Consider the following 27,421-nt stretch of genomic DNA (forward strand, 5'->3'; position numbering starts at 1 on the left):
AGGGACTATATGTAGTGACGTAAATCCGCGGCGGATTGCGAGTCAGACTAGGGCACGGTTCGTTTGCCTGATTCAGAGTCGACTCCCTTTTTCCATCCCGATAACTTTGTTATTCAATCACCTTTGGCTTTACAACTTGGCAGACTGCTTACATTCACACACGGCAACATTACACACTGCATGAAATGTAATGTATAATATCTTGTTAAATATAATATAATATGTTAATATATTCATATTTTGTGTGTTTCCTCTCTTCATATGTGACCATCCTCTCAAACAACTTGAACGTTCCCTGTTGAAAAGGTAAATAAATAATGTAGAAGTATTCTTCATTGTTTATTGTTCATCTAATAAAATGCAAATTATTCAAGAAAAAGGAAATGAGAAGCATTACATCCCACTCTGCTTGAACATCTATTTGGATGTATATTAATCTTTAAACACAGGATTTATCAAACAATCAGATGCTCTAAAATGATCCTTATTTCTCTGATAACGAGATGACCTCTGCAGTTCTGTTGTGTTGTTTAGTCTAGGAACTGTAAAGCCTGCAGCTGAGGCTGAGAGGTGGGCAAACAGGAAGCGACACGGTTGTGTGCGTGATTTGTGCTTGTGTGCACTGACCCTAATTATAACAGACAGTTTGCACTTATATAAGCAGCTCAAAACAGCCAGCAGGCTTGAAGACCATCCTGGACCAACATATGTAACTTATGGGAGGATGAACGCTCATGTGTGCACGTATGGATCCATCTGTGTCTTTCTTTAATTTATGCATTCAAGTGTCTCTTTCTGTCCATCTCTCTCAGTGATTATCATTTAAAACAGTAAATATTGCATAAGGTTACTACATTTTTACATTAAAAGTATGCTACATTGTTGTCTCATTTGCATACTGTGAACAATATGTGAACTATAAACTTGCAAGAAATTATGATTATGGTATTTCCAACATCTGTCTCTCTCTGCTAAAGCATGCGACACTTCTCGCTTGCCCTTCTGATCTCCCAGCAGGTCAGATTTTCTATGTCTCCATACTAGTAGCATTATACAAAGCGTCTCAGTTTAAGTGCTGGTCTAGAAGCAGATTTTTTCCAGTTTCTGGCACAGTCTCTGTCATATAAACAAATTCTGGCTCAGCGCTCCTACACATTCAGCTATTCAAGGTAAACTAATAAATGCTGAGGATGATAGAAGATAAGCACATCAAGCAGCTTTATTGGCGGGAAAAATATACACGCAAGCAGACGGATGAGGATTTGCTGGGGTGGTTACTGAATGTTTTGGATGACGATTATATTAAATGAGTCTACTCACATTGCTGCTGACGATTGCTTTGCATTGAGAGTAAATCTACTTGCTGTAACATCATAAGGAACAAATGAAAACTCATCTGAACTTAAAGCTCATATATGGCAGTGGTTCCCAAACTGGGTACACATGGAGTACGCAAACTTAAAGGAACAGTTGACCCAAAAATGAAAATTCTGTCTTCATTTACCCACCCTCTAGTTTTTCCCAAATCTTTATAAATTTCTCTGTGGTGATGAACACATCGAAAGATATTTGGAAGAATGCTTGTGACAAAACAGTTCTTGGCCACCATTGAATATTGAAAATAACTTTATACAGTTTCTTTGTTCTAGGCCACTTTTGAATACCATTGTCATTTTTCATACTATGGAAGTCAATGGTGGCCAGGAACTGTTGGTTTATAGCATTCTTCCAAATACATTTCTCTGTACATCAGAAGAAAAACATTATGCATATTTGAAACAACTCATGGGTGAGTAAATTAAGAAAAAACATGATTTAATCTAAAATATGAAATAAAAAAGATACAGGTTATTTTGTGTTTTCTGATGTTTTAAATTACTATTTTGGTTCTGTCCTTTCTCTAAAGCTGCTTAATATAATGTGATATATAACAAATATAAATTGAATTGAGTTAGGATAACATAAATAAAACATGAAATCTTCCGATCCAGGACATACTGTACAGATACAGACTGTCAGGTTGTTAGTGTGTACTGTATGGGGTCACGGTTAGGGTTAACACAAAGCTTGCTATTCTCCATTCTCAGCTCTCTGTCATGCAGGCCAAGACAAAATCCTGCATGCTGACTCAAGAGATAAAACAACAAATGTGTGTTTATCTGCGAGTAAACAGATTCATTAAATTCGAGTGGCACTAGTCTCCATATAGGAAGGATAATGAATGTTTCCTAAACAATTATAAATACTAAACCCATCTCCTGTTTCCAGTTTAAATAAAATGTGCATGCAACATGCAAATGCCTCTACTAAACAACTCTACTGACATCATTTGAGAGACACCAAAAGAAACAGTGTAGTGTTCAAACAACAAACAAATGAAGAGAAATAAGTCAGATATCCCAAAAAATATACAAATATTTGCTGAGCAAAATTTAGGCAAAAGAGATAGTTGTTTTAGACTAGTGAAGATAATGAGCACATGCCTTAATATATTCAGTTTATTTAATTTAAAAATATCCAGAAAGTTTTAACTTCATGTCATAATTAATGTTATTTGGGTAATTAGCACTGAGGACACATCAGTGTCAAAAAACACATCAGAAAACAGCCTGTTCAATTCAGTTCATGAAAGGAGCAAAACATATTTAGAGATTATACAAAATGTGCAAGCAGAACTGAAGCAGCACAAATGAAAAATTAACCTAACACAACTTTTAATAAGCCAATAAAAGCACATTTACTGTTCATGCATGCAGAAAAAGACACCAAACTCCTAAGGGAATTTATGCTCATTATTTTTTCTTTCGCTTTCATTCCAGATATCTTTTCATATCACACGTACACCTTTCCTGTAAATAAAACATTATTTTTCTACTTAGGTCGTGTGAATTTGCTGTAAGTTCTATATGGATAAATGTAAACAAAAGCTGCACACTGGACGGATTCTGTAGGTGGGCATTACCCCAGACATATCCAGTCCTGCTTTTAAAGGAATAGTTCACTAAAAATGAAACTTGTGCATCCTTTTCGCACCGTTTTGTCAATTCTGGCCTAAATATGACTCTTTCTCATGTGGAACACAAAAGAAGATATTTTGAGAAATGTCTCTGTGGTTTTGTGCTGCTTCATTCCTAGAGTTACTTGAATTTAACTTAAGATAAGGACTTATGTTTTAAAAATAAAAGTTCACAGTAAATGTTAATGTTTAAATAAGCATGATATCTGGAAACAAAATTTAACCCCTCTGCCCTACACAGAGCACAGAGCACTAAAGGGAGATGGACATTCCTGTCTCATATGTATGAGTCTGGTACACTATATACCACAATAAGACAGAAACCTCCATCATTTCAAAAACTTTTTCTTAATTGTTTTTTTTGCCATTTATTTTATTTTGGAATTTCTGTTTTCATTTAGTAAAAACAGTGCTTAACTTCTAAATGAGCTTTGAGAGAACATGTTGAAGATATCTTAACTCTTGTTTCATATATCAAGACGAGTCAAAGCTTAGCGTGGTGTCGCCGCTGCAGTCACAGCGTTTAAGAGAAGATAAACTTAAGGGCATATGGAGCAGACTCCCCTCTGGATTTTATTCAGATAAATACAGGTTTCTGCTGCCAGTGGGGGAAGCACAGCCCAGCGTGACCCCACCCTCTAACTACAGCCTTGAGGTCTGTGTGTGTTAAAAATACCCCACGCTGTCCCAGGCACCAGAGTGATCCCGTCTGCCTGCATTCTGTGTGCTCTTTCTTAATTCTCTTCTCCTTTTTCTTACACAGATGAAATGTGGTCTTTAGTTTGTTTACTATACGATATCAAACTGTTTTAAGACAGCATCACTATTAATTTTTTGTGGTGTTGTGATATGAAAATAGTGCCTTTTTATTTTTTTCAAGGGGGCAATAATGTTCTTAACCAGGTCTTCCTGTAGCTTTAAAAGGGTGCTTCATGATACCGTATAAGAGCCGTTTTGGGCAAAATAATTTCATAAGAACATTCTGAGAAATCTTTAGGTTCGCCAAAAGGTTCTGCAAAGTTGAAAATAGTAGACTAAGACCATAAATGCATACATATAACTGTGAAGCCTCATGTGTGTTTGATATATATGATATATACTGTATAAATATGTCATCACCGTCCTTCTGTAACCTTGTATGTCCAAATTTGCTGTTTTTCAGGAAACAGAAAAAACACTGCACTTTTTAAATGATTATACATACTGTGATTGTCTGTCAGTTCCATCTGTTCCATCTGCCCCTATCTGCCTCTCGTGTCCCTCTTTGTACATTTCCCCCCATAGACTCAGTTTCCCAGCATACTCTTACTCCCTCACCTGTCCCACATCAGTTATCACCTCACCTGGCTGCTATTTCTTCATTACCCGGATTCTATGTGTATACAGTATATGTACGCATGGTGCTGTTGTATTCCTCGTCCAGTATTGTTTGTGTATATGGTTTTGTGTATATTCCTGTGTCTTCTTCATTAGATTCTTTTAAAGTATATCGGATTATCTTTGTTTCTCGAGTGTACATCTGCACGAACCGTTACATTGTCAAAGTTGAAAGCACTTTTTAATACTTTTTATTGGTTAAATATTTGCAGTGTCAAAAATAAAGTGTGACTTATAAAATTTATTGCCAAAAATTAAAAATAGGATTTAGTAGGACAAAATCAAAATATGAGAATAAAGAGACTAACAAAAGAACATATAATAATTTTTTGTCTCCCTCAATTTTTTACAGGAAACACTTTGTTGTTTAAACTTTAAACCATCAACTGGACTTCAGTTTTCCTGTGGTTAGAGCATGGCGCTAGCAATACCAAGGTCATGGTTCGATCCTTCCACATAGTCAGAAATGTAAAAATATAAAAGGAGAGCTGCTGTGGGAAAACAAAGGGAGTATCTGCGATAACAGTGCAAGGGCACTGACGTCAGATAGGAATAGGACATACATCTGTAAGCAGCTTAGAGCAAAGAGCATACACTGCATAAAGATATACTGAGATCAGCGACTGCCTTTTGTGTGTATAAAAGATGGGTCTTATGGGTGTATGGGAGTGAAGGGTGTTGGGGTGGGGGTCAGTGGAAGACACACTGCCTGTGTTGAGTCTCTGTGAAGGCATCTTTGTATGAAATATGTATGCACATTGGGGGTGCGTGTGGCTTGGGCTCGTATGAGTCTGGTAGCATTTTGCATGATAATGGCTCACACTTTGAATTAAACGTCATGTGAATAATCAAACATTCTGATTGTCGCAATCACGACATTCTTTGAATGTTTATGAGGGACTTTTAGTCTGACTGAGACATCATTTACAAGTAAAAAAGATCAGAAAGATAGAAAGAATGTCTCAAAACAAATGCTGTTTATGTCATCCATTTCAATGCAATGTGTTCTAGTTTCTTATTAATGAAAACGTCTGTTTTAGGCTTTTTGTATTTTCTTAAGAGTTCTGAATTTTTAAGTGTTTCGGACACGTATTCTTATATCAAAATTATTTTTTTAGTTTTTTCAAAAGCAACTACAAAAATCCTTTAGTATGAGTAAACTAAATTTTAAACGTTTGGATTATGCTGCCATCTAGTTGAAGTAATATAACAACGCAGGCAATAGTCCAGCTGTGATTTACTTTAAGGCTTAAATCAAGTTCATGAAACAATTCAGCGTTGGATTGACTGGTGATGGTCAGTATGAGTTGTACCCATTGTTTATTGATTTAGAAATATTGTTTATTTATATTAGTATCCCTTGAGTTTCCATTGCCATTTCCGTTGACAAATATAACATTTGATTCTCTTACCATAAAACTTCGTTTTTTATATATTATTTAATATAAAAGCAATAATATAGTAAAATCTTAAAATCAGATAAAAATCACGGACCTGCAGGTTCCTCCCATTCTTTTCAAACGATGACCACAGTGTGTCCGCAAGAGGGCGACATTTCTTCGTCCATGCAGTTTGTGCATTTCTTGTAACTTTTCCACTCCATTAAAACACAGTATGTCAATATTTTGTATAAAACATCTAGCGGTCATCAATACATGGTGGTTTCAGCAACTGATTACCAACAAACTATTTTTACTCCCAAATCATCTGATTCATTGCAAATGAACTGCTTGGTTTTCACAGAAGTGATATGAACATCAAGGGCCCGGTTTCACAGACACGGCTTATCCTAAACTGGCACTATACCTTAGTTGAATTAAGACATTTATGTCGTTTTTATAAAAATGCCTCAGAAGAATACATTAATGGCACTAATATTTTTTAAGATATTTCTGGGAAAGTTATATTCAGTTAAGACAGGTCAAACATTCATCTGACCTTAAGCCTTGTCTGTGAAACCTGGCCTACAAGTGAGTTACAGCCAACTGCTAAAATTAAAGGAGATTAAAGGAGATTTTAGTCACATCTGGGTGGAAGTCTCTCTCTCTCTCTCTCTCTTTCTTTATGAGCGTGAGTGTAAAAGCTAGATAAATGACTTCCATTTGTGCTCAAGCATCAAGGGCCTCTCTGCTCTCTCTATCAGATGAAAGTCTTCAGCGTGTGTGTGTATGCGTGCACGCGTGCGTGCGTTTGTGTGATGAAAGCGTTGTGTGTGGGAAGAGGGCAGTAATTACAGCCATTCTCCAGAGCTGATAGTCACATCCAGCCACAGCCACGGTCACACCCCTTCCTGTCTGAGAGATGTGATTCCACGACTGCTGTGATAACTTAAAGACTACCTCACATTTAACTTAAGTTGTCTCAGTCTCAAGTGCTCAGTCATACAGTAGCAATCTTCAATTCAATTGAATTTTATTGGGTATTAAAGGCATCCCGAAAACTACGTTTGCTTTTATTTTGCAAAGGTATTTGACAAAAGCAAATACAATTAATCAAAGACACAGAATATCATTGTAAAAGTAATACTAACAAATAAATACAACAACAAGTTCAAATATATTAAAAAATAAGTATAAGCTATACTATAATAACATAACAGTACAGTACAGACACCAAAAAGAAATAAGCTATTTATTTATTAAAATGAAAATAAATACATTTTACAAAATGTTAATGAAGTATTTAATCGAGATAAACTTGACTCAATGTTTAACATGGTAATATTATAACAATTATAACAATCTATACAATAACACAGCGAATTATAAACAACCGTGAAATAATGAATATTAGCATTATTAGCTTTTTGAATCATCAACAGTTAGATTTTGTCGCCATCAGTAGTGCTTGTATGCGTCTGGGCGTTTCGCGCATGCGCACTCAGCTTTCTCCATTACCAGGCCAGTGCGGCAGGCGGACCGCAGGGTGAGGGAAAGATTTTGGGAAGGACAGTTAGAAAAGTTAAAAAAGAGGAAAATCATGACACGAGACAGTGATCTCATCGACCGTTCTTTCGCCATTGAATGAAACATCCCTCACCATGGTTATCGCGTCACCTGTTATTTATCGATTTTATAGTCCAGAGAATTTGAAGATATAATGCCGGGAAACGGAGGAAAACTACTGCAGTCGTCTGGAATTTCGTGTTTGGATATTGAATCCGACGCTCGGAGATGCTGCTGGGATTGTTCTCCATACGTACAGTTATTATAGTAACGTATTGCGAACGAAGAGTCAGCGTTATATAGTTCAGTTCGATCCGTTATATTTCACGTCATATTTGGCGCATTGGATCTGACCATGAGAATGTCATCCACTGGCGTGATCTCATAATCGGGGACGTGATGCAGCCACGCGTGGATGTCAAGATGGGTGATGCCGCAGAGATCAAGGAGAGCAAGAGGACGTTCATCGTGCCTGCGATCAAATCTTTTGATCACTATGATTTCACAAGAGCCAAGATATCGTGCAGTTTGACATGGCTCATTGCCAAAGCCTTTGGGTCGGGTAGGTGGTGCTTAACATTTTCAAAATATGACTAAGAAATGAACGCGCAAGTTTGTTATGCGTGTTTAATGACAACGTTACACCTAAAATACTAATTGTGAGCGTCATTTCTAAGCAGGGCAGTGTCTGTATTAAGTGTTGATATGAATCTCTCATTAATAGCTGGAAAAAAATGTATGAGTTGAAACAAACCTGTGCATGACTTACATAATAATCGAAAGAGACAAACTGTTGCGCATTTTCTTTTTATCACGACTCACTGGGTATCCTACAGTCAGTGAGGATTGATACATTCTTGTACTTGCCACACAATATATTACAAATAGTATTAGAAATGTGTACAATAAGCAATCAGTGTACATTTAACCTGTTCTTATAGCCACCAAGGGTTGATGTATCCTTATATTAGTACAAAAGTGTACTTTTAACCTACATTAGGTCTGCAATTTCTTTCAAAATGATATTGGGACCAATCCAATGATCCTTATGGTAAAATCAAATACATCTTATCTTATCAAATAAAATTTTGGATTATATACAAAATAATTGAGGATTTTATTTTAATGTACTACATGTCATCCAGTAGTATGCAGTGGTTTACATGGGGCTGTAGCCTTTGCCAAGTCTGCAGAAGTCATTAGCCCAGATCTCTTCATAGACTCATGAAAATCTGCTGTCTGCCTTATGGTTCTGGGTCAGTCCCCACAGTAATGAATGCTTAAAGCAGATTCTCCTCTCTCTCTGTACACAACACAACGTAATAGGATTGAATTTTCCAGAATAGCTCCCTATAGAGGATTTTTGAATGAACACAAACACACAGAATCAGTCTTGCAGGGATGTAGAGCAGTGTGAGTGTTGAGTGACCCGGCCCACAACAGAGAAGCCTGTGGGGTGCAGTGCATCAGGGCCTAGATCAAATGTGTATGTGTGCGTATGAAGTCTGTTTTCTTATTGCATTTGCTGGTCTATGTGAACTATGTGGTTGGATTTGCTCTCATCTCTACTCCAGATGTCAGTGCTGCTGATACCACACTAATAAGACGTACAGATCAGATACTGAATAAAAGTACTATTTGTATGGGTAAATTGTAACATCTAACTATTAGTTATCGCTTGTTACAGCAGAATGAAACTGCTGATGTGAGAAACAAGCACTAGAAAATGAAGCCCACCATTGCATAAAAATAAATAAAACTGAACACAAATAACTACTTTGAGCATCAGTAAACTCTCATGGCAATGTTGTCCTTCCAGTATTTCTTTCCTCACATCTGTGGCATACTGAACATACCACGACAGAGGCCATTTGTGCCTGTTACATCACTGAAGCCTGCGGGGCCATCAGACTGTGTGACGTGCACATGTGACCCTGTGCTGGAGAACAGCTCCATCTAAATTGTTATTAAAGAAAAAAAAGGCACGTTAAAGGAACATTTCAACCCCAAAAAAAGATTTACTTTCCCTCAAATTGTTGTTCTGAATTTTTATACATTTTGTTTTGATGAACACAGAAAAAGATATTTGGAAGAATGCTTGTAACCAAACAGTTCTCGGCCACCATTGACTTCCATAGTAGGAAAAATTACAGTGATATTCAAAAGTGTCCCAGAACGGTTTTCTTACCTACATTCTCACATTATCTTCTTGTGTTTAAAAGAAAGTTATTAAGCATTTTTTCTTACTATTGTAATAAATGGTGGCCAAGAACTGTTTGGTTACAAACATTCTTCCAAATATTTCTCTCTGTGTTCATCAGAATAAAAACATTCATACAGATTTGGAACAACTTGAGATCGAGTAAAAGATGACAGAATTTTCATTTAATGTAAATGCAAATGTTTAAGATGGCAGAAAACTGGTGAAATTCATGGAGCAGAATGAATGATGAGACAATAAGATGCTTGTAAAACTCAATAAATGGTTTGTGTCAACATTTTCATGTATTTTAACTTGTTTACTGGCTTGAATAAAGACTGAATGTGTATTAATAGTGCTGGCAACAAAAGGTTTGGGGGTTTAATTCCTATGACACACATACTTGTAAGTTATACGGGTCATATTGAATAAAAGTCTATTTTTTGTTGTGAGAATGTTGTTACCGTTGAACATTTATGTGAACCATTAGAATATTGATTGTGAGGACTGATAATGAATTTCTCAAGCAAATATCACCACACAGGTTGTCAAAAAGCATGTAAACAGATCATTTCATTAGTTATGATTTGGATTTTTGGATGCCAAATATTTTTTCTAAACCCAATACAATGTTGGAGTGAAGAATGAAAATTCACAGAACTTTTTGGTTACTAACAGGGTTCCCTATATATATATATATATATATATATATATATATATATATATATAGGCAGATAGATAGATAGAACCAAAATCTGAGTTGCTGTACTGTTCCAAAAGTGCAGAGTAGAACTTTTAAAGGGCTTTTTGTGAGATGTGGTGAGTCAAGGTTTTCTGTTTTTGACCCCAGACTTCCTCCCAGTGTTTGTCGTGCCTCTGAGAGCTGCTTCCTGCCTCTGTCCTCACTTTAGTTGGGATGAAACAGGAAAAAAGTCTTAGCCTGACCAGGCTGCTCTTTACGAGCATGTTCAGGAAAAACTGAGCTTTACAGACGGACTATGTGTGTGTGTTTACACTTTTGGCTCTGAAGTACAAGAGACTGGCAGAGAAAGGGTTTCCATTGACGCAGCAGCTTTTCATAAAGATTACCGAAATGTTTTTAAGAGACTTCTGATCTGTAAATATTAAAAGTACACAAACACTGTAGTCAGTAGTTTTAAGTTAATTGTTAATATTATATTTCAAATTTCTTTAACATTGTCACAGTTAACAAACAAAGCCAAGTGCAGTTAAGTATTCACAAATTGGGATTCAAAACTGCATATGGAAAAAATGGGTGTAAAACTTTGGGTGAGGTGACTAAATGACTAGTCTACTAATCTATAAGCAAAGCCTTCTATAATAAGACATGGTCAATTTTTACCTGAAATGCTGTTTTAAACCACAAAGCTTGTGGCCAGATGCATAAATAACAGTCTGCAATGGTTGAAGCAGTGGTGCTATTAGGGGCATGAACCATCAGATTTCAAATACTCAAGACTCAGAATGTTTGTCCTCCTATGTGTCCAAGATCACTCAGCAGGAATTGTACTCCACCTTTAAGGCACACATTTCAAGAAAATGAACACACACACACAAAGACATATTGAAAGGAAATGACCCAGGACGAACAGGAATCTACATGGCCTGTAGTCTGACTCACAGTAAAGCATTATGGGATGCCAGGAATTTCCTTGACCTTCTAGATTTGATTTTGTGCTTCAGACATTTGCAGTGTCTGAATTGTCAGTCTGTTTGCAGACGTTACTGTTGCTGTTAATTTGGCACTAGTCCTGACTCCTGTTATTTAGTGTGTGTCATGTCTGCTGTGTTTTGTGACTAAGTGTTTACCTGTCTCTACTCTCTACATAGGTGTTTACATGTGTGTCTGTAATTGTGTGTTCTGTGGTGCCGTGTGTGTGTGTAACTCCATTCATGTCTGTACCTGTCTTCGTGTGCCTCTGAGTCTATTGTGCTGCTCTGAAGAGATCAGATACAAGCGATAGCCTCTCTCTCCCTTCTCTCTTTTGTTTACACGTGTCTTTGGCGCTGTACCCTTAACCACCTGGTGTCGCGAATCACGATCCTGCGCTCGCCAGACCTCGAGCTCATATGAGTCGGGGGTTTAGGTACCCCAACCCTTAAAATGTCATACATTTTTTGCTTGGGCGGTGCAGTGCTTGCCCGTCTGCTATGCCACTGCCCATATTACCAAAATGGCATGATCCCTATTGTATAACACCTCTGCGAAGATTCGATAGTGAGATTGGGAGTTGAATCAGGCTCCTCCTACTGAAGCATCGAATCGTAGAATATACTGGGTCCCCCTAGTGTTTAGATGAGAGAGGGTTTCTGTATAGTGATAGTTTGGTGTTGACTACTTTAAACATAAAGTGTTTACTGTCAACACGTTTGGTGTTAGCTTTTTACATCATATAAATATTTCTAAATGTTTCATGTGTGTTGAATAATTTTATGAATAATTCAACCTTACTGAAAAAAAATACAGTAGAACCCTGCTCAAAACACAATACAAATTGAATGGTTATAATGGGAATTGTATTGGCTTCAATGTAGACTTTAATGGTCTCTACTTGTGATGGATTCTGTTGGTTCCAGAGGCAGATGAGAAACAATCGAACACCATTAAATCCTATTGGAATAAGCACAACTAAAAAAAAGGTATTTTGTGATGGTTTTTATGGAAAAGTTGGTTAACAGGTATTTTAGTGGAAACCATTAGAACTCCTGTGATTGTTATTGTGGATGTGTGTTTGCGTGGCTAAAAAGCGGTTAATTCCTGTTAAAAGAATATTTCACCCAAAATTGAAAGTTACCTCATAATGAACTCACGAAATTCTTGTTACTTAGGGTGTAAATATGACTTATTTTCTTCAGCTGAACATAGTCAGAGTTATATCACAGGTCAATGTGTCATTTTTGGAGGCTCTTTTCATGAAATTCAAGCGAGAATCCAATTGCAGGCAGCGGTGCAGATGGGAATAACAAAGACTTTATTTAAACACAAAACAAAGACCCACGTGGGGGGTAAAACAACATACAAGAACAGGAACAAAGACCACTTAAACTTAACTAAAAAGGACTAAATACAACACTAGACAATAAAACTAAGACTAAACTAAACTAACTAACTTAACTTAACTTAACTTAACTTAACTTAACTTAACTTAACTTAACTTACTTACTTACTTACTTACTTACTTGGGGAGTACATCACAGGCAATAACAGGACACAAAATACTAGGCAAGGTACAAGCGCTACAATGAACTCATGAAGCGTAAACCTCAATTGAAACAAAGTCACAAAACGAACAAGCACAGGACAGGAGACGAGAAGCCATTATATAGGGGAGACTAACAAAGGATAATTGACAAGGGAGCAGGTGTAGGGGATGACACACTGATGAGAAGCTAACAAGGAAATGAGATGGCGGGAATAAAGATGCGTACTGGAGAGAGAGTACGGAAAGCCAATAGGTTCACTATCTCTCCCTCCACACAAAACCTAAGGCTATGCCATGACTCCGCCGCAAGACCAAGAACAAACATGACTTGACGGCGGAATCATGACAGACTCTATTGACAGAAACGTGATATAATATACATACTGTAACTATGTCTTCAGAGGTGTTTAAAGACCTAACAAAATAAAGCGTTTTGTTTTTATACGTAAGAATGAGCTATTTACATTTACGCATTTGGCAGATGCTTTTATCCAAAGCGACTTACATTGCTTTTTCCTTTACAATTGTTTCCCCCTGGGATCGAACCCATGACTTTGGTGTTATTAGCGACGTGCTAGGGTAATGGTAGGGTATTAGGGTTCTTACCACTGAGCAAAAGCAACGCTGAGCTACCTCTATCTACTGTACATACACCGCAGGTCCCCTTAAATGACAGTAGCCCTAAACAGACAAACTTCTCTACAAACAGTGTTTCGAAATATGTCAAATGGTTTAAATGGTCTCGTAAATGATAAGCATGTGTTCTAAACAAACAGGTATGTTAATAGTTTTGTTCTCTCTTCCTCCTCTAGACTGTGTACCTGTGGAGCTGGAGGATCCATTTTACCGGGACCAGTATGAACAAGAACATGTGAAGCCGCCTGTTGTATCACTGCTCCTGTCTGCAGAGCTGTACTGTCGTGCAGGGAGTCTGATCCTCAGGAGCGATACAGCTAAACCTCTACTGGGTCATAACGCTGTCATCCAGGCCTTAGCTCAGAAAGGCCTGTACGTCACTGACCAGGAGAGACTAGTGACCGAAAGAGACCTCTGCAAGACCCCCATACAGATGGCAAGTGATTGTGTTCAAAATTTTACCTTCGTCTTTCATAAAACTGGTCAAAAAGGGTCCTTCATTGTTTATTATTGACCATAATGCCATTCAAACCCTGTATAAGACTCTTTCTTGGAAATTGGCATGGATATGTTTTGCTGTGGTCATCTTTTTCATAAGATTTTCTAGTTGCAGCGAGAACATAAACAAGTCATGGACTGGTATGGTAATACATACTGTGACCTTATATGGCATATCTGTAAGCTGCTGTGTCTGCACTTTATTCAAGCATGTAGTGTGCGGGAAAACTGGACACCTATGGGGTACTCCTGATGTCTGCATTGCAGTACTCTCTCTCTCTTTCACACTCATTCTTTCTTTCTTTCGGCAGTGCTAGCCACTATCCTGTCAGGTGCATTTACCTAAAATAAGTCACATAAATCAAACTATTTGTTGGAACAATACATACTGTACACAAAGTGCAACGCTCTTATACAGTATAGAGGAAAAAAAGTCACATTGTTGCAATGTCTCCGTGTATATCCTGTTTGTACGAAAGGAAAGGCATACCTCTCGCTTTCAGATTTTCCAGCTTAGACGCACACATGAGACGAGGTTCAGGTGAAGGGAATGACTTTACTGTGTCTCACAGTCTACAAAACACACACATTCACTGACACACCCTCTGTCAATCACACATTATTCTCCTGTCTCTGTATAACCGTACTCTTATATGTGCACATGGGTAAGCGTGTCCGTTGGCATGGTGATTAGCACTGCGGCAGTGTGTCTGCATGTCGAGCTGTGTCTGTGTGTGAGTGTGTGAATTTCAGTCAGAATGGAGCGGTCTGTAGTAGGCTGTGTATTGGCAAGTGCCTCCCGATACGATGCATATCATGATAGATGGGTCACGATACAATATATTGCTATGTATTTTGATACGATACACATTTGCAATATATTGCAATACTTTAAATAGAAAATGTAAAAAGTAGAGCTAGAAATACAACATGCTGTGCACCACCTGGGGTTTTCTGAAAGGATACGTGTTAAAACATCCCTTAGCTCTGCAGAGTGGCCATGAAGTGCGATGCATGGACCTTTAGATAAGAGGTTTGGGTTCCCAAACTGTGGATTGCGCCCCTCAAGTGGGTAGCACAGGGTGCTAAGGGTGGGACATGGCTGTTGTGGTGCATTCCAGTTAAAACAAAGAACATGGGCAGTATATAAACCCTGGTTCATCCATGCTGTAAATGCGCTTGTGTCACATCCATGGAAGCACAATAGATGTCATTGTTACTTTTTGGAATAAACGTTTTGTCTAATGCACTGCAGTAGCCAAGTGACTTGTTGGGTCATGACTTGCGAAGCTTACAAGTTACAAACAGAATTTATTTGATATAACTCATAACTCCATGACTTATTTTTAAAACCAAAGCACACCAACACATCAGCACATTCTTATATTTTTCGCCATGCTTGCTTCCACTTACTTTTTGCCGTATGTTTATGACATGATTTAAAAAAATGTCTGGATAGTAGAGGTATCACTTTCGATACACTATCTGGAAAAAAATAAATATTGCGATAGTTACATGTATCAATATTTTTGCACATCCCTAATCTGTAGTGCTGTGAAACTTTCTCTGTTCAGCATATTTTTGAGAAAGTGTTGACTTGGCTGCCTGGTGCCACATACTGTAGGATGTTATGCAGTATTTGCCTGAACAGTGAGGCATAAAGCATGATAAAATAAGAACTTGTCCTGTCTCTGAGCTAGGACTTGGCCATCTTCCCAAAAGAGCATATCATGATCTTCAAAACAAAGAGTCTCAATCCACGATCTGAGTTAAAATGCATAAAAGTACATTAACCATTTTGCACATATCACTGGTTCTACAAAGGTTTGAAGTTTTGTAGTACAGGCCAAACAGTTGTACAGGTAGCACGAGTATAAAACGTCTGTTATCATCTTTAAAAAAACACAAATGCAGATCATCCCAAAAATAGACTGGTTGACAACAAAGGACATTAATGTTATATACAAATAAATGAAGTAGGGCCATATCTTTTTTGTAATGATTTTTTATTGTTATGTGTTGTCTCTTTTTACTACCTTTCTGCCTGTATAGGCATGGCTAGCGGTTTGTACGAGGTGTTATTAGCCTGGGGATGATTAGACTGTGGTTAACCTTAAACAGAGAGTTTAAAGAAACAAGCTGTTATAGTTATCAAAACAACATCTGAATCACGCAGGTGCGGCATAAAAACAAACAAAAACTAGTCACGATGAGTTGTGTGAGTGCTGAAGTTGTGTGGCAGGCAGCACTTTAGATGGGTTTGGGATGAATCCAGAGGAAAATTGCGTAATAATTGTGTTAAATGCTTGGTAAACTTCTTGGATTTAAGTGATTTCCCCAGACAGATTGAGGATGAAATTTAAGAGGTTTGCATCTGAATGTTGAATTTGATTTTATTAAAACAATGCACATATACACTTTTCATATTGCTTGTTTGTTCCTTCTTGGTGATAAGGATAATGACCCTAAACTTAATCTTTGTTATTAAAGGACGTTGATTGAGTTGATCTGATTTTTATGGATTAAACTGTTATTTGCTCATTTTGGTGGCAAAGGGATTATAGGTTAAGTAAGAAGTCCCTTTTGTAATTAAAAAAACTAGTAAAAGGGTACTGTTCTTAAATGTTATTCTGGTCACAGCCTGCATCAGTTTGCTATGATGTTGTAGCTAGGTCAAATATAGAAATAACACAATTTCAGATGAAAGGCACAATTATGTTAAAATTGGCCTATATTTACCATTGCTGGACAACAAAAAAGACATTCTAATAATTTTCCACATTAGTAAAATATTTAATCCAGACCCAACTTTCCCAAAAAGAGGCCTAGAGACTCGATGTAGTTGTTCCATAATCAGCTTTTCCATTCACAGCCCTCAATGTAGCAGTAATGTAAACCAGCATTAGCGTTTAAACATGCCACACAATATCGTTGTTTCTTTTAAAGCTTAAAGAAAACACGTAAATATTTATTAACTACAATTGGGGATATTAAGTTGATTCTGTGCCAGGGTTTTGATCATGTTTGCTTTCAGAACAGTTCCTTTAATCTTTGATGTTTAGTATAAGCCTAAACCTGATGAAGCTTGATGTTTAAACAACTATATTCTATCATGCTTCAATTTATTGATTAGGTTTTGATTAATTTAACACATCAATTCAGCGGGATTATTTGCAAAATAAATCAATCCATCTACCTAGTTCCAACAGCACCCTCTAGAGGTGAGAGATCAGGCAGAAAGAGTTTTTTAACCAAATCACCAACTATCAAATGCACTGTGTGTGTGAGCTAAAGTAATTAGAGTCTTTGTCTAATATTGAAATTATTCATTCAACAATTTTTTTTGTGTTTTTTCTGGTAATAATGTTAATGACTATATAGGACATTCTGTTCCTGACCTATACATAATAGACCGTCTTTGATTGAATAAATACACTGCATAAATAATGCTTATATTTTGTGTAGTTATATTTCTCTTGTGTCATTCCAGACTTCTCACCTGGCCATGATTGACACTTTAATGATGGCGTACACAGTTGAAATGGTGAGCGTGGAGAGAGTCCTGACCTGCATTCATAAATTTACACCTTTCATTCCCGAGGAAGACTTTCCTTATGATTCTGAAGAGGCGATAATAACATGGATCAATAAGGTAAGTTTTATAAGTAATACCAAAGATTTTAGCCTTAGGTAGAATTAGGACAAGGGACATTTTTTCTAGATCATCTTTCAATAGGGACCAACGATTTTCTGTTACCAACATTATTTAAAATAACTTCTTCTGTGTTCTGCTGAAAAAAAGTAAGTCATGTAGGTTTGAAATGTCATGAGGGTGAGTAAATGATGACAAAATTTCAGTTTAAGTTCATTTTGTAACTCTCCAATTCAAGAGTTTCCCTTAAAAGGTCTAAAATCTAAGATGTTTACATTACCTGTCATGTATTTACACCTCCTAATCACTGACACCCAGTCAATTCAGAGTACAAATATTTATTTGAAATCATTAAAAGATTTGCATATACATTATATAGGATGGAGATTCCTTACATGTATTCAGTTAGAACAAGAAAAGTATGTTACTGTGTGAAATATTTAGTTAGTTATAACTTACTTTAAAATCTCTTTCCATGTTATCCCTTATGCATCATTCAACCCGATTTTTTTCTATTGTTTTGACTAAACATGGTCAACATGATTAAATATGGTGTAATGTAAATAAAAGAAATACGTTTTTTCTAAATGCATAAAATGACTAAATCCTTGAAATTACCTGACTATAACTGAGCTTTTAAGAATGCTACTAGAAGCATGTTTTTGCATTTAGTCCATTGTTATGTGTTTCAACCATCATCTTCGTACTTAATGTCATAAGCAAGTGGTCCATCCATGGCAAAGCCAATGCAGAAGGACACTTTCTCAGTGCTGCAGCCACTTCTCACTCCTCCAAGGAAAGCAGGACGGACTGGGATTCGAAGATTTCCAAACTCTGTGAAGACCTCACCTTGCTCAATCGTTCCATTCACTCGGAGAAGCTTGTTTACTATTGAGGGTTCCTTAAAGATTTCTGCGCTTTGCCAGAGAACATTACGATTCCTCACACTACTGATTGATCTGTCCAGGAAGACTTTTGGCACCAGCCTCTGAAGTCCGCCAGATGTTCCTAGAAAGAAGTGTGCAATTGTGGACCTCTTTCTAGACATATTGGAGAGACGTTTTCTTGCTGAACTTTTAAGTTGATCAACATAAGTCTTAATTTTCCTGCTGTCATCATTTCTTCAGGCCAGAGTAAAAGTATGGCGAGATAGTACGGCTCTGGGTATTGATGCTGTGTGCCAACATCTTGCAAAATCTCGTTCAAAAGCTTGTTGAGGTCCTCCATGGGTTTTGCTGACTGTGATTTTGGATAAATCAGCTTCAGTATTATATGTATCAGCAGATGATTTGTTTTGTCTTTAGTTGTTTTGATTGCAGATTTATCGAATATTGATGAGTACTTCTTAGCAATCATTTCTACAGTCTCCTTTTTTTGGTCCAAAAACTGGAGAAGCCCTGGAAATGTATCTGCTCTCTTTTCTTCCAGGAACATTCGGCACTCTTCAATCTCCATGTTCAAGCTTATTTTGGGTTTTTGCATTCGCTCACTCTGTTTTTCTGCTGCAGAGGAGCAAAACAGTGAAATATAATTTTGAAAGTGTATGGAGATCATCTTACGAGTCTTATTGTCTTTCCTGTCATCGACTCCTCTTTCTTTTGTGTAAGTGTAGTACATTTCAATGAAGTTAAAGGCCTCTTTTACCTGCGATTTCAAAGATTTAAGGAAAAGTTCGTATTCCTGAAGAACTAAAACAAATTCATGACCAGATTCAGTTTTAGACACTGGCATGTTAGAGCAGGATACGATTCCCTTGAGAAAGCTCTGAATGTAATGATCTTTCATTGGATCACATTCATCAAACAACGGCAGTTTTTTGATAATGTCAAAAACTATTATGGCCATGTCGATTTCACCCATGTAGCCAGATATGTTATAAGGGCTTAACTTTCTATAAAGTTCGTTTTCATTTTCAGGGGCATCATCTGTCTTTGCAAGGTTTTGAGCTCTTTTAAAGGCTTTGGATGCTGTGAATGCAAGCTCAAAATATTCCTTTAACTCCATCGCTGTCAGTGGTTTGGTATCTTGCTTTTTGCACTCAAGTTTGTATTTCAGCTCACTTCTGGAGACTTGTCCGATGGTGTCTACCGTATAAGAATTTTCTTTAATGTCTTTGGCTTTGTTTGCCCAAATTTTAGCTTGCGCAAAGTTCTTTTCATTCAGGTAGAGATGTCTCGCTAGAGCTTGAGGAATTGTGAAGTCTTTATTAAACCTTTGCAGCGCAGCGTTAAAGATTTCTTGAGTTTTGTTTAGACCATCCTTCTTGGAGTTGATGTCCTCTATCAAGGGTGAAAACAGCGTGTCTTTTTCGTCGCCTTCAGCCTTGCGTTGTCGAGTGATCAGCATGCTTTTCAGTGACTGAACAAGAACATCTTTTACAGCAAAAGTTTTGAACAGGAGATCACAATGTAGTATGTTATGGACTATGTCAGCCCTAGAGCAGTTATGTGACTCGTCTAGTTGTTTGACACATTCAGTTGCAAGGTACTGATGGACGAAGGTAACTGCTTTTAATCCGCCGTATTCTTCTGCCGCATATTCGATCAGTAAACAAGAGTACGGCTCCATTTTCTCCAGCACAGATTCTCTTCCCCATAATGCACTTTTAATACCCAGAAAATCTGCACATAAAGAATTTGAAATCGCAGGTTCAGCCACGTATGAGTTCAACAAAGCCAGTATACAGAAGAGTTCTCTCGCTTGCTCTCAACTTTGAAATCTTTCAGGATGTTAGAAGCAACGTTTGCAACGTATTCTGGGTCAAAGTTGGATTTCAGGATCATGAAGCTGTAGAAGTTCTCTGTTGTGAAAGACTCGATTTCTTGAAGTTCTTTGAGCTTCTTTTCAAAAGCACATTTTTCTTTGTCCGTCAGCGCTGCTTTAATGAACACACTGTCAATAACACTTTCCTTGTATCTAACTTCTGGAAGGTTTGTACGTATGCAGTTTAGGATGATGACAAATGTACCCGTTTCTGCTGTGATTTTCCTCAAAGGGTTCTGGAGTTCTGTTTTGTTCTCTGTTTCTTCTGAGTTTTCCACTAATAGCAGGACTGGCGTTTTGAACGACTGCTCATTTTTCCCACACTGCATCAAGTGAGCAACATGTTGGGCTACTTCTTCTTTTGAGACGGTGTTGTCCTTTAACACGGCACATCTGAATTCTTTTCGTAGGTGCATGGCCATGGTGGTGCCACCGCAGCCCGGTTGATGAAATAGATTCACCATGACGCAAGTGTTTCTGGAGTCTTTGGTCTGAGATCTGATGGTGTTCTCAAGTGATAAGTGTTTGTCGCGTTTTATAAATGGTTTTGCTTCAGGTAGCTCTGAGAAATAGAAGTTCCACCATTTCACTTTGCCTCCTCTATAAAACTCAGTCTCGGTTATTATTCGGAAGTCTTTAAATTCTGCACTGCTCTCATCATATATGTTTTCACATTCATTTTCACATAGTACATCAAGGGATGTCATTAGGTCCTCGTCTTTCTGTTGGAGAACCACTGAACTTCCTTCAGCAGATGGAAGAAGTCTTTTAGCATTTGACTTATTTCCTCCCAGTTTCAGTATTGTGCCATTGATTTCGCTGAGCTCCAGGTCGTATATACTCTGCAGACTAATGTCATGTTCACATCTGGCTTGAATGAAATCCTTCCATTTCTGAAAGGAAGCATATGAAGTGCAGATACTTAGAATGTCGTCAGTACCTCCAAGGTTTTTATAAAATGACATGAATGTGTCAAAAATTGGATCATTCATGGCTTCAGCTGTTGAAAGCAGGAGGAATATGACTAAGAACCGTCCTCTTGGAAGTGTCTCTGAGTTACAGAGAAATGAGATCATATCTTGTACTTCTCCTGCTTTGTTTCTTAACCATTCGCTTGGTTGGAGGGGTTTGTCAGCATCATTGTCAAGGTCTTTTCTGCCATTACAAAATACCCAACTAGGTTGTTTGTATAAGTTAAGAGTATTTACCACAGTTCCTGGATCCCCAATGAACTGACTTGGTTTGTGAAGATTTGCAATTCTATCTTTTCTGTAGTAGTGACAGCACCCATCTATGGAGTTAGAGTTTGGATCAAAGTCAAGAACACAAAACAGTTTCAGTGTTGTCATGAACTGAAGATGCTGGAGTTGTTCAGAGTGGCTTTTGTTTGTTACAATTATGTAGTAGTTATAATGGCCAAGCATGTTTCCTCCACATGTCAAAAGATTCTTCAGCTTTTCCCCCTGATTTGACATTCTCTTGCTTTCAGGTCTTTTTTCCGCCTCTTTTCTCCTATTGTCTAGAACAATCAATTGTGTGTTTATTTGGGCTATTTCACATTGAAAGTCTTTTGGGTTGGCAATTTTACAGATATCCCGGGTTGCAGCCCCCCCTCTGATAAAGAGCGAGTTCCCTTTGCTCTTTTTCCATTGATTGTCCTCATCCAGAGTATGGATAAAAAACAGTTTACCCTGAACAACACTGTGGGATGGAACAACATCCACTTCTATGACATATTTACCAGACAGGGTGCTGTTAGGGCACAGTACTTCTACGAAGCGTGGTTGTCTGATGCATGCCTTTGCTTTATCTGTGTCACCGTCAAAGTATGTCTTAATGCCCTGATTGAAGTGGTCTATAATGTTGTCCTTGTTTTCAACTCTGACACCAATGATCTCACCGTGTGCATATTCAGAGTTTTTAGAATCTGCAACACCGAAGTGAATGGTTCCGTTTGTACGACTGTTCATGCACCCTGCTGCAAACCGAAAGACCTCTTTATTAAATTTCTTCTTCATCACATGAATGTCATCGGTTCTGCCCATGAACTTGTACTCGTGAACTGGATCGATCAGATTGCCTGGTCCTGTCTCTGGAGGTAATGTGTAGTTTTCAATGTATCTATGAGAAGCTGAGTTCTGATCAAATGGATAGAGACTACCGGAGTGTTTCTTATGTGATGTTGTGTCTTGCATGGCCTCTGCTTGCACTGTGTGGGATTGTTCAGACGACTTAGAATTTGCACCATCTTCATAAAGCTTTTTCAACTCATTAAGCCTGGTGATAATCCTAACAGCTAGGCCATGCTTTATATTAAGTTCCTTAAGATCATTTGGCTTGTAACAAATTAAGTCTTTTCCTGATACTTCTTCCTCATACAATTTGTCTGCATTTTTTTCATCAACTTCAATCACCTTAGTTAACCAGTAATGAACATGTTCTTTTGTCCACTCTTCCACTTGATGAGGAAGTTCTGTTTTTTGACTCACGGTTGACATGTCCTACTAAAACAATAAAGAAAGCAAAATTCAGTATTTTCTATTTAGTCTGATTTGGTATTCTGGTCATTTTACACATAACACAAAATGCCAACACATTAAAAACACTGAAAAAATCGAAACATTAATCAGTTTAGTTCATAGTTACATTATAGTGTATTTCATAGTGCACACATTTTAAACCTTAAAAGAATTTCAGTTTTGTATGTATTTCAGTTTTATAATCTTTCTGTCCTCATTGAGACATTTTATGGCTTCATGAAAATTATACCTCTAGGATTGTAAATGCAATAGATACTAGAACTCAGACCATACCCTGCATGTTTAATGTCTGAGACAGAACAGTATGATGCCTATTTATTTTGGAATGAACTATTAAATCATTTTCTCATGTTTGTAGTTTAAACATTGCACTAGGTAATACTTTAATTTTCACCTTGGTAGAAAGTAAATTTTAAATAACATTTACCTTGAGTTTGATTGGGTTTTAATTTATCTTTATCCTTGGTATTTTCCTCTCATGCTGAAAAACCAAAAATCCTGTCATAAAAATAAACAAGACAAAATTGTCAAATTCCCACAATGTAATTCAATTTTTTGTCACTAGATGTCCATATCACCACACTAGAGGATAGTTTTACACATTGGTCCATGAACTGTAAAGAAGTTTTAATGTTAAATACTGTTTTTTTCCAATGCAGGTTAATGAACATCTTCAACACCTTTTGACAGATCAAAAAGAAACCTGCAAATCTCAGAAGGTAAGAATATATTACTTTGTATTTTTATATTGTACAGGTTCTCTGTTGAAGAGTCTCACTTCCCAAAACATATAGAGCTCAGGGGAATGTTGACTTTGACTAATCAAGAGAGAAAGAATGCACTGACTTTTTAGATGATTTTAGTTATTTTAGTTGTAAAAAATTCCTTTGTGCTGTTTTCTTCTATTCTTCTTTTATATCCTGTATAGCCATTGTTCCATAATTCGTTGACAGACCAACAATAAATATATAAATGTGAATCTTGTCCAATCTCTTAGTAATCAATATCACTGAAGTATATAGACTTTACAGAACTTGTATGGGAGAGTGGGGTAATGTGAGACACCCCCTGTATCTAGGCAACGGAACACATTTGTGGTCATGTGACCATTATGTTTTCAAGACCCTCCCATTTCCCCTTGGCCATGAAGAAGTGGACCTCATGGTGCTGTGGTTAGCATGTTTTTTTCAGACAAATAATTTTTTTGCATGTAAAAGTAAATTTTCATGCTGTCAACTTAATCAATTATTGTGCCAAAGCAAATTGATCCAGGTAGAAAAACTTATATCATACATGTTGATGAACTACCAACATATAAAACCATGTGATGATGCTAGCTGAAGATTATCCTAGATTGCTAAAAGACATTTTTTTTCTAAAATGTGGCGGTGGGGTAAAGTAAGACAAATGCTGTGGGGTAAAGTGAGACTTGAGGCACATTAGGCTAGGCTACATATGTTTTATTTTTAATGTCATAAACATTGTTGAAAAGCCATCATGTCAAGACAATACACCAGGAAGACAACTGGGGCAAAACACAATGCCGTGGAGATGGAGTGTGCAGCCTTATAGTAAAAAGCAAGGGTATTGTTCTGCTCACCCTCCCATCCCACACATCCCATCACATGCAGCCTCTCGACGTGACCGTGTTTGGGCCGTTCAAGACCCAATACAGCCGAGCTCTTGATGGGTGGATGAGATCCAACCCTGGCAAACAGTCTCGATCTACCTGTTTGCACAACTTGTGAATGAGGCCTTCATGTCAGCAGTGACACCAGGCAACATCACTTCTGGATTTAGGTCCTCTGGGATTTTCCCATATAACCGAGAAATTTTCCCCGATGAAGCGTTTGCACCATCCATGGTGTCAGATCAACCAAACCCTGAGCTGCAGCCTGCCACTGCAGATGATCCGGATGGTCCACCCCCTGCAGATGATCCAACTGCAGATGAACCAACCGCAGCAGATAATGCACTCGCTGATGCTAATCCATCCACTGTGCATGTTCCACATGGATGTGCCTCGCCAGCTGACTCAGATGTGCCAGGTGTTCCCAGCTGACCTGGATATGTGTCTCCTCGTGAAATCCTACCACTTCCCAAATGTCCCCCCAGAACACAAACCAAACGAAAGCGTGTGAAGACAGCCATCCTAACTGATACTCCTGAGAAGCAGGCAATTGAGAAGGCTTATAAAGAAAGACAAAAGAAACTGGCAGGGAAAAAGCAATAAATAGAAAATAAAAGGGAAAACCGAAAAAGAAAGCAACCAAAAAGAATATCATAGTTAGTAGCTCTGAGGAGAGTGATGTCCGTGTCTCAATTGATAATGTGTCTAAAAAAAAAAACTCTGAGGATGAGAGAGTGATCAAGGAAACACGGATCTGTCCGTGGGTGACTTTGTCATAGTTAACTTTGCAACCAAACACAGGAGCGTGGCATGGTTAGAAAGTTGAGTATGACAAAATACTTGCATAATTTCTCAGAAGAATCCAGCGAAACACGAAAGAGTGGGAGAGACCCACATTTGCTATAAAGGAAAATGATGTGGCACATGTTCCTAAAAGTGATCTGATGAAGAAGCTGCCTCAACCTAAAGGGCCTGGAGGGACCACATCGAGAGAGCAACTCCTCATCTTTCCCTGTAACATTCAGGGGTGGAATGTAGAGTAGGCCTAGTTGTAGAGTATGACAGTACGCTGGTGTTCTAATCCAGGTGGTTCTAAGAGAGTGAGTCACAGGCTGTACTAGCTGGTTCTGATTGTCCTTTGCTCTGAGCCCCAGACACTCGCTGGGTCTAAGGGTCCTGTGTTCTGACCCTCAGACTGTGTTCTAATCTAAATGGTTCTATCTGTCATTCCATTCCATTAAATTTTACGCACGGGGAGCCTGCGCCTATCTCAGGAGTCATCAGGCATCAAGGCAGGATACACCCTGGATGGAGTGCCAACCCATCGCAGGGCACACACACTCACTCATTCACTCACGCACTCACACCCTACGGACAATTATTTCCAGAGATGCCAATCAACCTACCATGCATGTCTTTGGACCAGGGGAGGAAACCGGAGTACCCGGAGGAAACCCCCGAGGCACAGGGAGAACATGCAAACTCCACACACACACACAAGTCGGAAGCGGGAATCGAACCCCCAACCCTGGAGGTGTGAGGCGAACATGCTTAACACTAACCCACCGTGCCCCCCGATCTGTCATTTGAATGTTAATTAAAACATTTTAAATGATATTCTGTTGTATTTGATTTCGTTCGACATTAGTTCTGGAATGTGCGGTTGTCAAGCTAGCTGTCAGGATTCTAACTGTTATAACATGTGTTGTTATGGTAGTTTCAGAGTGGATCAGTTTACCCCCAGCTGGTTCACTTTACCCCCTTGATTTCTCTGGTCTGCCTCAGTTTACCCCTAGGCTGGGGTAAAGTGAGACACAAGACAACTTTTTTTTTAAACACTCATATTTTCACTGACCTTCGTCCTGAATACATTCTGATAATTTCTATTGCTTGGATACATCCTGAATTAATGGGAAATGTGTAAATTTTACTGATATATCATTTTAGCTCGCTTAGAGGGGAGCAAATGTAAAAAGACTTCTTCTGGCAATCCATTGTGTGGTGCTGTTTGTACGAATTGTTTTGTGAAACAAAACTTTCCCTCTAGTTCAAGAAATGCAGTTCCGTTAAAGACAACTAATTTTAATTTTATGGACTCGGAGATTTGAAGCTTTGCACATTGTTTACATGAACAAACATCTATACTACACACTTGAAGAATAATATAATAAATCAAATCATAATAGGTGTTCTTTAAGGATCATTTGAGAAATGTACGGTGAAGAAAGAACAGCTGCAATATTTAATTAGCATTGTTTCTCAGATTTTCATCAAAGAGTAGCCAGAAAAGAACTGGCCTCTCAGTTGAGACGCAGTTTTCCTCCATCACCTTTTAAGTTTTTAAGAATTTCTTCCACAGTCACTACTGGCTAGTCCGCTGGGGGAATGTAGACATTTCCTGGAACATTTAATTTCTTGACTTTCTGTGAGTGCAGCTATATGTATGTTATTATGGAGGTACTGTGTTGTTTAGACATAAATTAATTTGTAAAAATAAATGAAAATAAATGGAATAGTCAAATAAATACTTATTACCTTCTAAAACTTTATTACTAAAATATATTTTTAAAATACTTCCTAAATTATTTCTGTTCTGTAAAGCTGTGGTGCTACAATACAATAAAAGCTCTTAGAAATAAAACTATTTTCAATCTAAAATTACATTTAATGAATTCTTCAGTAGAAACAGGAAATAATTTTGGTAATGCAACTACCACCTTTATATAAATCATTGTAAATTAAATTGAATTAAAAAAAATAGTAAACTTAAGCAGTACTTACAATAGGACTCTTCATTTTAGATTGTCGGAGTTTCTTTTTGCCCTGTTTATTGTTGTTGTTTGCATGTAGTCAAATAAAGGCACATTTAAAGCACAATGTGATAGAGCGTACATACACAGTGCTTATCAAGGTAAAGTCAACTGAGCAGAGTATTCATTT

General features: G+C 37.7%; 2 protein-coding genes across 2 annotated transcripts in view; one reads left to right on the top strand and one right to left on the bottom strand.

Moving 5' to 3' along the window:
• The first annotated feature begins 7,270 nt into the window (after window positions 1–7,270).
• The window catches only part of camsap2b (calmodulin regulated spectrin-associated protein family, member 2b), a 32,539-nt gene continuing 12,388 nt past the window's right edge, over window positions 7,271–27,421 (top strand). The window contains exons 1-4 of the mRNA XM_056744642.1: window positions 7,271–7,900; window positions 13,575–13,834; window positions 17,387–17,548; window positions 23,511–23,570. Of these exons, the coding sequence (XP_056600620.1) occupies window positions 7,738–7,900; window positions 13,575–13,834; window positions 17,387–17,548; window positions 23,511–23,570 (645 nt within the window). The 5' untranslated portion in view covers window positions 7,271–7,737. The remainder of the gene's footprint in view (window positions 7,901–13,574; window positions 13,835–17,386; window positions 17,549–23,510; window positions 23,571–27,421) is intronic.
• Window positions 17,977–27,397, bottom strand: LOC130418469 (sterile alpha motif domain-containing protein 9). The gene is given in 5 exon segments (XM_056744639.1): window positions 17,977–18,670; window positions 18,673–20,244; window positions 20,247–22,815; window positions 23,279–23,349; window positions 27,263–27,397. Coding segments are annotated over 3 exon segments (4,569 nt in total). The 5' UTR covers window positions 22,810–22,815; window positions 23,279–23,349; window positions 27,263–27,397; the 3' UTR covers window positions 17,977–18,236.

This window comes from Triplophysa dalaica, chromosome 3 (genome assembly GCF_015846415.1).
Source record: "Triplophysa dalaica isolate WHDGS20190420 chromosome 3, ASM1584641v1, whole genome shotgun sequence".
Classification (NCBI taxonomy): domain Eukaryota; kingdom Metazoa; phylum Chordata; class Actinopteri; order Cypriniformes; family Nemacheilidae; genus Triplophysa; species Triplophysa dalaica.